Below are 15,531 nucleotides of genomic sequence, written 5' to 3' on the forward strand. Positions count from 1 at the left end.
CATTTTTGGACCCCAAGCTTTGCAAAACAGTTAAACTATACACAATACCTAAATTTGCAATGGTGTATAGCCTGTTCAGAACAGAGTAAGAGGCAGTGTACAATACATCCTGAGTGTCTACAGTGCACACATACCAGATTAAAAAAAAATTATAATCTTGAGTAATTTGATGATATTTCAGTCCTCTAATGGGATATCATTACTGCAATTATTCCTGTTGATTCTCCCTTCCTATCTATATGAGATGCTTTTTCAATGCCCAAGATTCTACAGTTGGCCAGAACCTAGCACAAGAGCATAGATTCTCTACAATGGTCATCAGTGACGGAACCATCCATTGTCCATCCTCCCAATAATTGAGTACTTGGACCATTCCATTCCATACGGTCTCCTTCTCCCCTCAATATTGATGCAGAACAACATCCATGCGAAATTTAAGTGTTTTCTTTGTATATATGAGGTGGCAGAAATTAAATTTAAATTACAATGCAAAAATAAAATATTTAATAGCAATTAACATTTTTTCTGTTGAGAAAAATTTCTTAATGCAATGAAACTAACAACTTGTTACTACGCTTGTTTAAGAGATAAACAGATCTCCAATAGACCCCTTTCAGATAAGGTTAGGACCTTACCAAGCATTGGTCCTTGCCAGTGAAGATGGGTCCTTTCATAAAAGTACATTATAAACTAGTACCCATCTCCACTTAAAGGACCCTTATTTGGCAAGGCCTCGACCTCAACTAATAAGAATATGGTTTGTTTGTTTATCGCAGTCAATAGATATAATCTAATTAAAGCAGTAATAATTTTAATAACCATGTATGTAATGCTTATAAACTTTTGAATGATTCATTAGGGGTCCATAATAATTTCTGCACTGCCTGATTTAGGAAGAGAATTCGTGCACCCTATTAAATATGCATATTGTTCTGACTTTTTCTGCCCACCTTAGAGCAGACTTTACTATGTTAAATTATGTTTTTATGGTCTCGAAAATCTAACTTTGAACAACATTCACAAATAACTAGAAACTCTTTTATTAGTCTTTGATTGATAAAACTCACTTTTCTTACTCACCGCCTTTTCACTCAATTTACTTTACAATTCTATGTGTGAGGATTGGACAATTTCCGTTTCAAATCTTTTAAAATGTTTTCTCCAACTCATGATATGATCTGTTAGTCAAGAATTTATTCTAAAAAACTCAATTGAAACATCATATGGAACAATAGCTCGTGAACTTCTCTCATTCAACCAGTCCTACCAATTTTAAAAATAACATACTACTTTTTGGAAGTAATTAAATGGACATTGAGGACATAGAAATGCAATCTCCAGAAAAAGGGTTTTGACTGAGAATGCTCTTTTTCTAGCTACCGCCTCAATTAACACGATGAAAATTCCTTAAGGGCATTCAAAATAGAAACAAATGAGTCTTCCTCTTTATGAAGATGCCTTTTTTTGAATGCTGAAAGTACAAGTACTGTTGTTCTCCAAGTTTGTGAGTATTAGTAACCCAGAAATTGTCTCTTTCAACATTCAATGCTATACATTGAATATAACACAATAATGAAGATAATTTGTTCACACCCAATAATTGGATAAGGAACCTTTTAACATTCAACAATAATGTTTTCTAAAATTTGAGGGTAGTTATTAAGGCCAACTAGAACTAAACCTGAGTGCAGTAGTAAACGTTATTTTGGATTTTGCAAAGCATATTCCACTTCTAATTACCATGTACCTATAACAATTTTAAAATTTTTATCTCCATAGGTACCTATCATATAAATAAACACACATATCACATCATCATGTGCCGTTTCTCGCATACTTTCTTCTGCAGAGTAATTTCAATATTTTTAAAATCACAAAACAGAACTTTTTAGAATTAAAAATAAAAAAACACATAAGAAATAGATTACAAACAAACAAAATATAGAAATTTATGATTTTTTTATTTTTTGTTAAACATAACAAAAATATGTACAATTTTAAAAAATATATTTTAAATATTCAAGCAGATACTGGATTTGGCTTTTTGCTGAACTTTTTACCAGCTCTTTTCTTTTTCTTAAAACTGAGTTGCTTTTTCTTCACTTCTTCTGTATCTATTTCCATTCCGGTCAATTCAGCAGCTTTAGTAAGAGTTTCTCCTTCAAAAACCTATTAAAAATAATGTTTTTAGGAACATATTACATTTTTAGATAGCAAAATCTTATTAAACTAAAAAACAAAAATATATAAGAACATCAAATCCTTTTCCTCATAATGATCACAATACTTCTATAGCTACCAAATTTTTTTATCAGATTTTTTATAAATCCATAAAAACGTTTTCCTCACTGCTACAATGCATCTTATGATGTCAAGATGATCTGCATAATAGTTCAACTAAACTTAAAAATATTATCATCTGGATAAAAAAGTTAACAATCCTTAACGTTCTGTTCTTAGCCCTGATGAAGGCTAGAAACTCGAGCCGAAACGTGGGCACGATTAAATAAGTTACATCAACTTATTTGTGTTTTATTTTGACCGCACCCCCAACCATAATAACCAAAATAAATATGGAGCATAAGAAAATAAAGTTGCACCCAGCAACAGATTTCACTAAACAGGACAACTCTAATCTAAGGGCCTTACATCTGTATTAGCCATCATTGCATAAATTAATATATATATAAATTATCTTAATACCCTAATTTATTACTTTTTTTCCTACTAGAAGTTTATAATTAATCATAAATGCATCAAATTAAAAATTGCTTAACATAGAAAATAATTGAATTTAAATTGAAAAATGATGTAACATGAGTGGTTCATTTCATGCCCAATATAAGAACAGTCATTACAGTAGTTAACAAATTCATAACCTCTATTTTGACCAAAATCTTCATGGTAAATTTTTGTTCCAGAATAAAATTACTACTTCATTTCAATTAGGGAAATCATCACTAATCCTCCTACTGCGGTTACCCTGCAGTCAGGCAAACAATAGCTTGTAGCAATTACTCAAAAGGTTTACGACAAAATCAGAAAATCAAATTGCGTATTAGAATCAATACACAAATTATTTTGAGTTGAATAAAGGCATCTTTTTAAAAGAAAAAACATCCATTGTTCCATTTATCTCTTTCTCACATTTAAAAATTTAATTTAAGGTTCACAAATTTTTTATTTTATTATTTACTTGTTTATGACATGATCTTTTCAAAATCACACCACATCTTCAAAGCTGTTATTATTCCAATTCGTTCCTCATGTCAGGAAGATATAGACAGACGCAGACTGATGGTTACACAGAGTTGAAAAACTTGAATATATCACAAGATATAATGTGAATACTGAAATGCCATGTCAGAAATAAATAGTTAATAAAATATAAACTTTATGAAACAATTCCTATTATCTTATAAGTAAGATATACCACCCTAACATATTAATTAGATTATCTAAAGCAAAAAATTATTATCAATAGTTTTATCCAAGATAAAATATGCTTAGTCAATTAAATCTAATAATGAAACATAACAAAACCTCCAATCAACAGTATAAGATAGTATAGTTGAAAGGTTCAGGAATGAGCACTGCAATATGCTTACATGATAATCATCAATCATAAAAATAAAATAAAGAAAGGATTTACCTCATCCTCAGGAAGAGATTGGTACGTAATTTCTGGTGCAGTAGACATATACTTTATCTTTTGCTGCTGCCTATTGAGGTATTTGGTTCCAGCAATTGCTTTAAGCTGCGTCCGATACTGGAATAGATCAATCATATTTTTAATAAACAAGAATTAGTATGCAATAATAATTCTGTATATTCTTTGTAATAAATATATTTTATTATCTGCTTTGGTGTTCATAACTTTTTTTAACAGAATGAAAATAATAGGTACACTGAATATCATTTTGTGGAAAAAATTATATGAAAAGGTATGAACCTATATCCTGCAGAAACATGAGTAATAACTAAAAAGAAATACTAAATTATTATTACTGATGTAGTATTAGCCGAGCATCTTATGGCAGTTTAAAGTTTAGAACTAGTAGGATTTTTTGTTTTTATTTTTGGACACTTCAACATTACTTCTAGTCAGCTATAGAATAAGTGTCTTTCTCGTCATAGTTCGAGTACAAACGAAAAACAATTATTAATCCCAAAATTATATGATTATTCTTAGAAATAGACTCAAGTAGGTGATGTAGAATCGAGTTTGCTAATATGATAATTTAACTTACGAACATAAACTAATTTTTAGTTAACAAACTAATTACTGAAATGAAAATTATTTTTATAGTTACAAGTATTATGTAGACTAAAAAAAGTTATACTTCACACAAGTAAAATTTGATAATTAAAATTAATCAATTAATTTACTCAAATGTGTATATAAAACACTTACTGCTGAAGGAGTAACATAGTGCGGATTTTCCCAAAGTGTAGCACCTGTAAAACTGCCACCAAATATTTTTATTGGATTAAGCACAAATCTTGGCCCTGAAATAGAAAAAAAAATTAATTAAATATACAAATGCAGAGTCATATCAAATCAATCAAAATGAAACAAAGTTATAAAGTAATTATATTTATTAAAAAATCAAAAAGCATACTAAAAAAAATATTAGAAGTCATGTAATATTAATTTACTCCTAATTTGGACCATCCTTTTATCTCTAGAGTGAATTTCAAAGTATAGAGATATCTTAAAAACAATTTTAGGTTTTAACTACCTCATGAATCTATCTAATCCATAACAGGGTAGATTCAATTTGTTGTTTGTCATGTTCTAAGGCCAATATTCATAACATATAATTTCACAATCTGTGTCCTGTGGTTTCATCCATAATAAGTTTAGATTATAAGGGCATCTTGCAAACAAATGAGTACATGAACAAGTAAATGTAATTATTATTATTATGGCACTACTGTCCTACAAGAACCCGGGCCTCCTTCACCACAGCCAACCAATCTACACGGTCTCTTGCTTTTTCCTTCCATCTGCCAACCTTCAAATCCTCCTCCACATCGTCTAGCCATCTGATCTGGGGACATCCTCTTTTCCGTTTTCCATCTGGTTGGCCATAAACCATCTTTTTGGGTATCCTTTCATCGGGCATCCTATCAAGATGTCCTAACCATCATCATCCCACGGGTGGTGGGTATGTGGAGATTTCTCTCAGCTAAGTCCAATGGCTTCCCTGGCCAACAATGAGAGCAGTCCCCAGGCTTGCTGGATGGTGTGACATAAGATTGAACACCCTCTTTACATATTTTTAGTTCACAAAATACTACAAACATTCATAGATCATAATGAGGTAAAACACTCATTATCTGGAGGTAAACTAGTCCCGTGTCCCCAGTTCAGGTCACCGAGTGAGGAGTGGTTCTGGGGATTCATGGCGCAAGTTTAAAATTATAGATTTAAGAATAGGGACAAAACTGTTATCCTTTCCACTATTCTTTACAGACATAAAATGTGGCCTCTTACACAAAGAGAAGAAGCCTTAAGGTTTTCGAAAATGAAGTAATAAGTAAAATATTCAGACGGAAAAAGTATGAGTTAACAGAAGAATTTAGGCTACACAATGCTGAACCTGGAACGAATCTGAATTAAATATAATTCAGATTATAGCATTGCAGCAAATAAGATGGGCATGTAAAGTTGTGGGACTTGGTAACAAATGGATCCCTAAAATGTTAATAAATTTTGAACCGAATGGTAAATGTCTGAGGGGTAGACCGAAACTTACATGAGAAGATTGCGTTAAGTCTGATTTGATACATTTGGGTTGGGAGGGGCACAACTGGACATTTGTGTATAGAGAATGAGTGGTGGTATTGGCATCGAACCTTTGGGGTTATTATTATTATAACGTAAAATTACATTAATTTTATACTAAAAGAATGACTGAGGCTAAGATAGATATAAGGGGTAAGGTAGATGAAAGGGTCCCAACATGGAAGGCAATTAATCCCTAAACCTCTCTTGTTCATAAATATTAATTTATGAAAACATTTTGTAATACAAAAAAATAATTACCAATTTCAGCTAATGCTCCATCCTCTTGAAGAATCTGATAATGCCGAAACCAAACACGATTATCAAGGATAGAAAATGTAATAATTCTGTCAACAAATGGTTGGCTCTTAGGATGATGATTCGGTACTCCGAATATCTGAAAATATATGATTTATATAAAAACACTCCTAAGAAAAAAATGCTATCAATAATAGACTACATTAATTATCCTCAAAAAGTTACAGCCTATAAGAAGAAATAAATTTAAAAAGTCAATCAGAATGAAGTCTTCCGCCATTTTTTTTTTTTTTTTATAGCAAAGCAAAAATGAAGAAATGATAATATTTAATAGGAAAATATACACCAGAATTTGATTCAGTGAATAAGATATACATAAGATTCCAACAGGGTTTTCAACCTATAATAGTTTACATACAATTCACTGAGGTCAGATAAATGTCAAAACTGTCTAAATCTTTAAACAACTTTCACAAAAAAAAACTTTCTTGAGTCCTTAAAGGAAAATACATTAGTGTAAATTGTATACAAGGAAAAATAAATGCTACAATCTGTTGTCCCTACATTTTTCTTGATTCAAGGATAATTTATTATAAGTCAGGTACCTTCATTCAAGTAACATTTAATGGACTATAGAATGCAGCTTTGTGTGAAAAAGTAATAATAAAAATAATAAAAGGGTTGGCAAACCCGAAGGTTCAAAGCTGATAACTTGGAACAATGACTTCCTACATATGTCTTTTCACCAAACTAATATTGTGAGGAAAGACTGGATAAAATCCTCTATGGTTTCTACCAGTTCTGGTAATTGAAAATGCTTACCAAGCCACAACTTTTTTAATAATTTATTCTAAAATTATTAATTTTTTCTGATTATTCCTTACACCTGCTATTATTTTTTTACTATACATAGATAGAATGTGATGAGTTTATCAGTCGGATTCCCTGACTTTTGCTGTCTTTTAGTATTCAATTTTTGGTAAAAATCATAATCATTAGAACAAGATATTTAAGAATACAAAACGAAGCTATTAATATGACACGTGGCATCTACATCGTTCTAGTAACTAATGATGTAAATACAAGAAAGACAATGTCCCTTGAATTTGCCACAAAACGAAAGAAAATTTACAATGACTATGAAGCAATATACCTTATTATATTCTTTAACATACTAACTAAACAACATAGGTGAATGCATAGGAACAAAGAATATCAACTAATTTTGTTATGATCAAATAGAACCATTCAGTAGAAAAACTAACCTGAGTAAGAAGTTCTTTCAGAAGTGTATAATGGGGCTCTGTATCAAATTTTTCATCAAATGAGAGAACTGGTCTAGATCCTTTTAAACAATTACCAGTCAGTCTCAATTCACCCATGGTAAATGCTACATTAGAAATAAGAAATGAATTGAAATAAAAATAATTGGTATAAATACATGAATTTCATCACAAATAACTTACTGCTTTCTACCAAAAACTTGGCTGAAGGTCCATGAGGTACATTGGATAACCACATGTATAAGTCTAATTTTTTTCGTGCTTCAAGAAAAAGAGCTTTGTTGCAGTTTTTAACTTCACACAACTAAACATAAGTAACGAAATAAACAATAAAAAATTTATTTTCAAAATCAATTCAATAAATAAAGTTCTATGTGAATTACTTCATTGATGACAGCTAGGTGCTCTCGGCGAGATATTTTGTTTTCATTTTTGGAATGGGGCATAATCCTTTTAAGATCATTCATTAAATGCCTATCCCTTTGAGTGATACCCGAAGCCCCAAAAACTAGAACCCTTTGTCGGTTTGTCCATTTTACCTGAAAAAAATAATGTTCAACACTTTTAACTACATTCAATGTCAAACTAATTCCTTTACTAACTGGTAACTGTGATTTATTGTTTACTAATATTGAATCTGGCATAGGGTTCATCAGAAATGAAAAATTATTAAAATAAATTGTATTTTAAATGAAGTCGACCATTATTCGATAAGGAACAACAATTTTCAAAAATAAGAATTATATAGCAATTTATATACCGAAAATTACTATCAGAACATAAATATACAAATCATTAACAATAGTAATACCTTTTTAGGAATGGGTTCATCAGAGGATCTGCTAGTTGGAGGCACAGTTTCTTCTCCCTCTGGCTTAGCCTCACTACTGGATTCTTCTCTCTTTCTTTTTTTCAGAACTCTTCCCAATTTCGTACCCCTATTTTTCCTAGACATCTTTAGGTAACCACTAAAACCTTAAGCTTCACGTGCTTGTGTTGTTGTAACAACAAATCGATTGTAAACAATATCAAAGAGGTATGAGTTGAGAGAGGTACGCATTACTTCTTGCTCCATGCGGGTTTGAAATTAAAAATGACAAGTTACTGTTTCACTTGACAAGCTAACCCTGTTGGTGTTTTATCCTTTTCATTATAAACAAAAGCTAACCAAATAGTCTAAAGCTTCCATAGGCATTGCCACGACAAAGCCTGTATCAGCTGAGAGATGCTATATTAGCTGATAGAGATCTATGTAAGATGGATCTTTCCGACAATAAATGCAGTCTTTATTTTGTATTCAGAATGTGTTCTTTCATTACCCATTTCAGTTTTTATAAGTTCTTCCTGCTGTCATGTAACTGAAACAAAGTTATATATTTGCATTTTAACTGGCATGTGGTCTAAATAGGAGACTAGGTTCGATCCAACATACGTAAGTCATAACCGTCGTCTATTATCGAACTGGAGGTCACATGCAGAGTACTGAATATAGAATACAAAAACAGCCAGACCAGTTTTCATATCGTGGAAATTGCTCCAAGAATTAAGAACAAAACAATTGGAAATATTTTAGTCTCATTTTTTAGTATTTTCCTTCATAAACACGCATTATGTTTTTTGACATTGTATCATTTCAGTGACACGACTACGGAATTTCGTTTTATTATTTTAAAAACAGAAGTTTTCCATAAATTTTTATTAGGTGCTAGGTATTTTTCAAGCTGCACGAAAAGAATTATTCATACCTTTCTTAACGCATAATAAATGTCTTAATATTTAAGCCCAAATAGAGTTCATGTTCAATAGTTCCAAAGAAGCTCCCTGTTTCCATTGTAAAGAAATTCCATTGTTATCAATTGAAGTTATGCTTTCAAAATAATACAAAAAAAAAAAAATGAAAATAATTTGGGGAATAGTATGATGAAATACAATGAAAAAAAGGAAATAAAATCAGTACAAAAAATAAACGTTAGCGTCTACTTTAATCCAAACCAGAAATATTTCAAACGGAGGACCAATAAATATACTATAAATGATGTAAGCAGATCTGACCCGAGTAAACCATTAAATGTTACCTAAACTGAGAGGTTCAACAGAGCCCTTTCTCTTGCCAAGGTGAATTTTGTACTGGGAGAGATACTTATGGGTTGTAAATGTTGAGGAAAAAAAAAAATTATAGTAAAAGAAAATAGACGAAAATAAATAACTGAATTACTCCTCTTTACAAAATACATACGAGAAAATGTTCAATTTCTCAAAATGTACATGGGCACCTATACGAAATGTTTTTATCACTAGCTAATTCTAATTCTATCCTCGGTTCAGCTAAGTATGAGGGGGACTGGTGCTTTCGACTTCACTCGAGACGTTTGTGTGTCCTTTGAATAGTGACCCCTGAGGCTGGTAGGACGAAGTTAATTAGGAATTGGTAAATGTGACGGAGTGGCATCCAGGATCTAGCTGGATACAATGATATTGTGCTTAAGTACACAACTGACGAGAAACTGTTAGTCGGTCATTCAGAATTAAATTGAAAACAAATCCACATTTTTTTTTTTTATAAATACCAATCACAATAATTCTATTCAATGACTTTTTAATGGTGCTACAACAGCTACTGTCACTGACAATCAGTAGAATACGAGAAGAATAATATATATATTTAGAAAAACACATTAGTTTTTGTTCTTCTAGTTTGTTTAGAAGATGAGAAAATTTATACGGAAAAAAATACTAACCCGTCTGGCAATCTGGGCCCCTCTTGCTCTAAGGAGTACCCAGGATCAAAACTAGGGGAGAGGGGCAGCCATGGTCGTCCAGGTTGTTATATTTCAGCACGGTAAAAGCGAATGAAACCAAAATTTTAAGAAAATTATATATAATTGTCACAGTACTTTATTAGTTATTAAAATTATTTACATATTTCAAACTAATATATTTTTTTTACTTCTAGAGGGGGACAGTTGCCCCTTCTGCCCCTCCTGCCCTTCGTTGGGTACGCCCATGCTCTTGCTGCTCACGTTTTCATCAAAACTGCGGACTATCATCTGTTTTTTAAATAATTGACTGAGCAGAAGTTGACACCTCACCTATAGCAAATAATGACATCAGAATGGACCTTAATATACCTATGCCTAAAGCTCAAGCAATTTTAAGAATCACTACTAATTCCAGAGCATACTATAACAGTTCTTAGCAACCCCCATTGTCTAACAAAATGTATGAAACACTAATAATTCTTCAGTATCTCACTTATTCCATTAAAATTCCTTTCAGGCATTATTACATCAATATATTTCCTTACTTTTCTATTTTTTACTTATATAGCCGCTCCTTAAATTCTTTTCTAAAAGAATTGATTTCCCGAAATTAGTTCTTTTAGAGAACAAAACAATAACCTACAATATCACAAAAACAATGATTTATATCCTCGTTAATAACTTAATATTAAAATTTAAGAAAATTAATTAATAAAAAAAGTCTACGCTATAAATGTAGAATACATTTATTGGGGGAAGATTGAAATAAAAATAAAATGGTTTACAACTACCAGAGTTAGGCAAACATTAAATACAATTACAATGACTGTAATTTAGAAATTGCAAAAAGTCAATCACATTTACAAATAATTGTAATTACAATTACTTGATGAATTACTGTAATAGTAATTGTGGTCCTCCAATTATAATTACGAGTACAAGCTGTGCCAAAGTAATTGCAATCACCAAGTAATTAAAATTGTTACTGTTTCCTTAAAATAACTTAGTCCGGAGGGCAATGTTTAGAGAAAACCACGAGTGTAGCGCTAGAGAATATAATCGTCACAGACAGGATGGGAGCGATGAAAATCGGGTTGATTGTGTATAGAAAATTGGGATCACAGGTAAAAAAGGAGATGCAGTGGTACAAGAGCCTATTCAAGGTGATAACCATAAAAGAACATAATGTTATCACTTAGAGAGAATTAGAGAACCTAAGAAGAGCAGGGCGGTTCATATTAAACGAGTGAAACTCCCACGGGCAGGAACCCTGGTGTAGGCTCAATCTGCAGTGTCCACTTCTCAACTCTCTCTCAGTGTTATAGTACGTATAAAATGAATTTGCCTAAAGGGAAGGGAGCTCACCCACTCCCCACCCTAGCTCTTTTCCCTTCCTCACCACAACAAACCTCTCCTACTGGGAACAAAAGTTTGTTCCAAGAGGCAGTCTGGAATTTATAGTAGTTGATAGTTTTCCCTCTACCCAGTTTACTTAATGTAGTGAACGTATAATATTAATGAAAAATATTTTTGAAAAAACTAATACGAGGAAATCCTGCCCGAATCAGCACCTGGCGAAACATCAGACAGAAGTAAGCAAAAAGATAATGTAGAACGAGGCACCAGCGATGATCTCAAAAAAACTACACGGAAGCGTTTGATTCAGTGCCCCATAGTTTGTTGTGTAAGACACAGTAGAACAACGAATTCCCAGAACAACTATACACTATATTGAGATCATTCCTGAAGCACCGCTTATTAAGGGGTCGAATCTACTGTAACGGCTTGTGCCGACGAACAACCATCTACAATAGTTCGATGAATGCAGAGACTGCTCTACGGCAGCGGAGAAGGCTTGTACGGAAAACACCAAGAAACTGGAAGAGTAGAATATTAAAGTTAATCCCAAGAAGACCGACTGTATTATTTTCTCCTTCCATAAGAACAAGCATCCTCTACCTAAAGTCTTCACGGTAGTAGGATGCGAGAATAAACCAGCAGGCAGCATAGTATATCTGGGGGTCACCATCGATAGACACCTGACGCTAGCTCACCACTGCAACAAGAAAATCAAGCTGGTTAGGACCAAGTCTTACAGGCTTAATCACCTGTAAATACAAAATTGTGCAGAGGACAGCCTGCTCTACAGAGCACCTATCAGCATATGTGCTGATCAACATGGCACCAAAAACAGCCAAGAAGGTCCAACATTTCAGAGCAGTATGTTTAGACGTATAGGGAGACTTACTTCACTACAAAGAGCAAAGAGGGACCACATCCACACGACACTCGACCTACCGACTGCGACAGAATTTATCACGAGGAGACATACAATTTTTTGATAGCCTCCAGTACTGCACAGATCCACTTCTATTCAGGACTCTGACACTGACAGGAAGGACACAAAGATGGCAGACCCAAATGAAAAAGACTCAGTCTATTCTGAGGACAACAAGTAATTAAATTATATTCTAACTCAACAAATTTGGCGAAACCCGTCATCATCAGACTGACACAAAATACTACCCCTTTCCAAAAAATCCAATTTCCTCAGCCCCCTCTTCAAATGCATTGACAATGCAGAAAAAGAGGCTACCCTCAACCCGTTTTCTCTATCATGGTATCAACCACCCGCACCCATGGGGCTTAGAAGAAAAACAAAAAACTTGTAATATTTTATTTTACTCTCTCAGTGAATTGAAAACTTAAATCAGGAGAAGATGGTTGGGGGTGCGGTCAATGAAACCATTTTCATTGACCGCACCCCCAACCATCTTCTCCTCATTTATCATCCACGGTCAACTATCTCTCATAATTATGAAAACTTAAATCCTGAACAGTTAGGAAAACTTCCAACTAGGCGGCGAGTTGAAATCTTAAAGCCTTAACAGAAAGAAGAAACGGAAAGGAAGCACAATATGTTTATATTTATAACAATATATTGGAAAAAATAATACTATCTGCACTACAGAATTCATGTAAACTGCAATTATACAACAGGTAGTAGCCCCCTTGTAATATTGTAAATTAGTTTTGATAATGTTGTTTAAATTAGACAGCAAGAAAACCAATTTTCATCAGCCAGTAGTTAGAGGTCAAATAGTCTAGATGCGGGCGCCATTCTGAAGTAAGTTGATTCGCTGCTGTGTTAAACAGGCGGATTCAAATATGTTCATCGTTTTTCTGCCTTGATGATATTTCAGTAAATTCATGAAACAATTAAAGAGAAGAATAACATTAAAAAAAATAATAACCTACATTAGTAATCATAGCAAGAAACCCATAATAATAATGCAACAAACAATATTAGTATCGACTATCGAAACGCTGGTAACGGACTAAGGGGAAGAGAGGAAGACTTGGTTGTTTGGATAGCGGGCAGATTGGACGTGTCCTGGAAGTTATGATTCCCTGATCATCATTTTTTCGACAGCAGTGCTGCCGATTTCTGGGTATTTACCCGAATTTCGGGTATTCTTCACCTATGTATGCAGTGTCGCACTAGTCCTTCGACTAGTTTTTTTAGTTAATCATTAGAGACTTTACCTATTATTACAAGTTATTATTTTTCCTTAGATATTGAATTTTAGGACGTGATTTATAAGCGTACTGAGACAATTTGGAGCCCATGACATATTTCTTTTTGGAACCTGTGATTGATTTATTTTTGAGGCATGGGATGAATATCATTTTGGGGCCTTGGGACGAATTATTTTTGGGGCTCGGGTCGGATATATATTTGAGACCCAGAGCAGATTTTCTCTCCAGTAAATTTGTTTTTGGGGTCCGTAGTGGATTGTTGTTTGGGACCCTAGGCGGATTAGTTTTGGGATCCGGTATGATACAATTTTGAGGTCTCGAGTAAATTTATTTTTGAGGTCCGTAATGGATTAGCGTTTGGGGTCCGTAATGAATTAGCGTTTGGGGTCCTAGGGGAATTCCTATATTAAGGTCCATTCTGATGTCATTATTTGTCTAGTCGCAAAAATATTGTTAATATTTAACAATATTTTTACAATTGTTAAATGTATTTTTAGTATGTATAATTAGGCACTCACTCCGGCAACGATTTATAGTTTATACGTTTCGTATTTCTTTGTGTTACCGTCCAACTGTTGACGAGGTTAATAGAATTGTGTATAGGTGAAAGCAAAATGTTAAAAAAGAGAAGAAGGTATAAGATGTGACACGCTTGAACTGCTGTAAAATACTGGCTTTATTGGTACATCTCTTATATTTACAAAAGTTGAAAACATTTTTAAAACAAAAATAATAAACAGAATAAATTTACATTTTCTTTAATGCAATCTGGATGAGGCAATATGAGAACACCTCAGCTTTTATTTTGTGATTGCCGGAAGTTTTAATTGCTCAATATGGACAGTTCTTCTCTTTCTCGGTTCTCTGACACTTTCTAATATATCTATGTTGTGTTATCTAATGAATATCACCCTGAATGGACCTTCGTATCGCTCTATCTCCTTATCAGTTCGAATCCTAGCATTGTCAAATTCTCGATGCTCTCCGGGACTCGATAGAATTGTAACCACAACTGTAGAGCTGCCACCACTACTTCCGACGACTTTTCTTGCACCTGGTGCGCCATTGCCACTTTACTAACGATATCAATCACAGTTATCCATTTATCCATCTCCAGGTGAAAGTATCGATCTGTATATCGTTAAGCGTGCCATCTGCGGCATATGTTTCCTCTTGTCTATCTTGAGGTGGGTTTCTATCATATTTCGTGCGCAGACAAACTTCGCAATTACCTACAACCTCTGTGATTGTCTTCTTCATACCCCACCAAAAGTACTTTCTCTTCAATCCGCGCAAGTTCTTCGGGATTCTGCGGTGATTCATTTTGCCCTGGTGATATGCTGTGGTCACCTCTTTTTGTCATCTGTCTTCCTGAAGGGTTTCCACCATCTGCTTGCAACGGATGAACCTCTTATCCATCCGTATTTGTTCAATGCGCCATAGCCGCTTGATCTTCTCCCAGACGATGGCATTATCCACGTAAAGGTGATGAGTTTCTCCGAGCTCTGAAGCATTCTTCAACTCTACAAATCTGGTCGTCCCTCACACCCAGCTGTGAACAAATCTTCGTGATATTGCTCCTCCCATGCTTGCATTTCTCAACTTTAAGTAATCCAGTGGTCATAGTCTTCCATACAATCTTTTTTTTTTTGTCCCCCCTTCCTGGCATTGCTGCCATATGGGGTTCGGCAACAGTGGGGTAGTGCGTTAGGGTTGCGCATGCCACTGCTGCCAATAAACAACTCTTTTTTTTTTTAAACACTTTATTGTCATATATATATATACAAAATTAATGGTGGACCATTTAATTTTTGGGGACAATAATTATTATAAAAACGTGGTGCAGCCCAGCACGCGGTTGAGTGCCTTAAGATGGGGCTACACCTTATCCACCAGCATC

General features: G+C 33.7%; 1 protein-coding gene across 1 annotated transcript; it reads right to left on the reverse strand.

The window, feature by feature from the left end:
* Positions 1-1,942: 1,942 nt before the first annotated feature.
* LOC106683823 (ribosome biogenesis protein BRX1 homolog) lies at positions 1,943-8,375 on the reverse strand. Its single transcript, XM_014425535.3, has 8 exons — positions 8,144-8,375; positions 7,716-7,871; positions 7,516-7,636; positions 7,315-7,439; positions 6,053-6,188; positions 4,415-4,509; positions 3,653-3,769; positions 1,943-2,169 (listed from the first exon to the last, which is right to left on the reverse strand). Exons 1-8 carry the CDS (start codon positions 8,285-8,287, stop codon positions 2,020-2,022), a joined length of 1,044 nt encoding a protein of 347 aa, XP_014281021.1. The 5' UTR covers positions 8,288-8,375; the 3' UTR covers positions 1,943-2,019.
* Positions 8,376-15,531: the final 7,156 nt, after the last annotated feature.

This window comes from Halyomorpha halys, unplaced genomic scaffold (genome assembly GCF_000696795.3).
Source record: "Halyomorpha halys isolate HHAL.00 unplaced genomic scaffold, Hhal_1.1 Scaffold519.1, whole genome shotgun sequence".
NCBI lineage: Eukaryota > Metazoa > Arthropoda > Insecta > Hemiptera > Pentatomidae > Halyomorpha > Halyomorpha halys.

What these genes read in the sequence shown, in the direction of transcription:
- LOC106683823 (XM_014425535.3), bottom strand. Translation starts at nt 8,287, where the DNA reads ATGTCTAGGAAAAATAGGGGTACGAAATTGGGAAGAGTTCTGAAAAAA. An exon ending in CAAGTTTTTGGTAGAAAGCA is followed by an intron (nt 7,440 to 7,515) that starts GTAAGTTATTTG and finishes TTTCTAATGTAG; the next exon opens with CATTTACCATGGGTGAATTG. An exon ending in ACTATGTTACTCCTTCAGCA is followed by an intron (nt 3,770 to 4,414) that starts GTAAGTGTTTTA and finishes GATCTATTCCAG; the next exon opens with TATCGGACGCAGCTTAAAGC.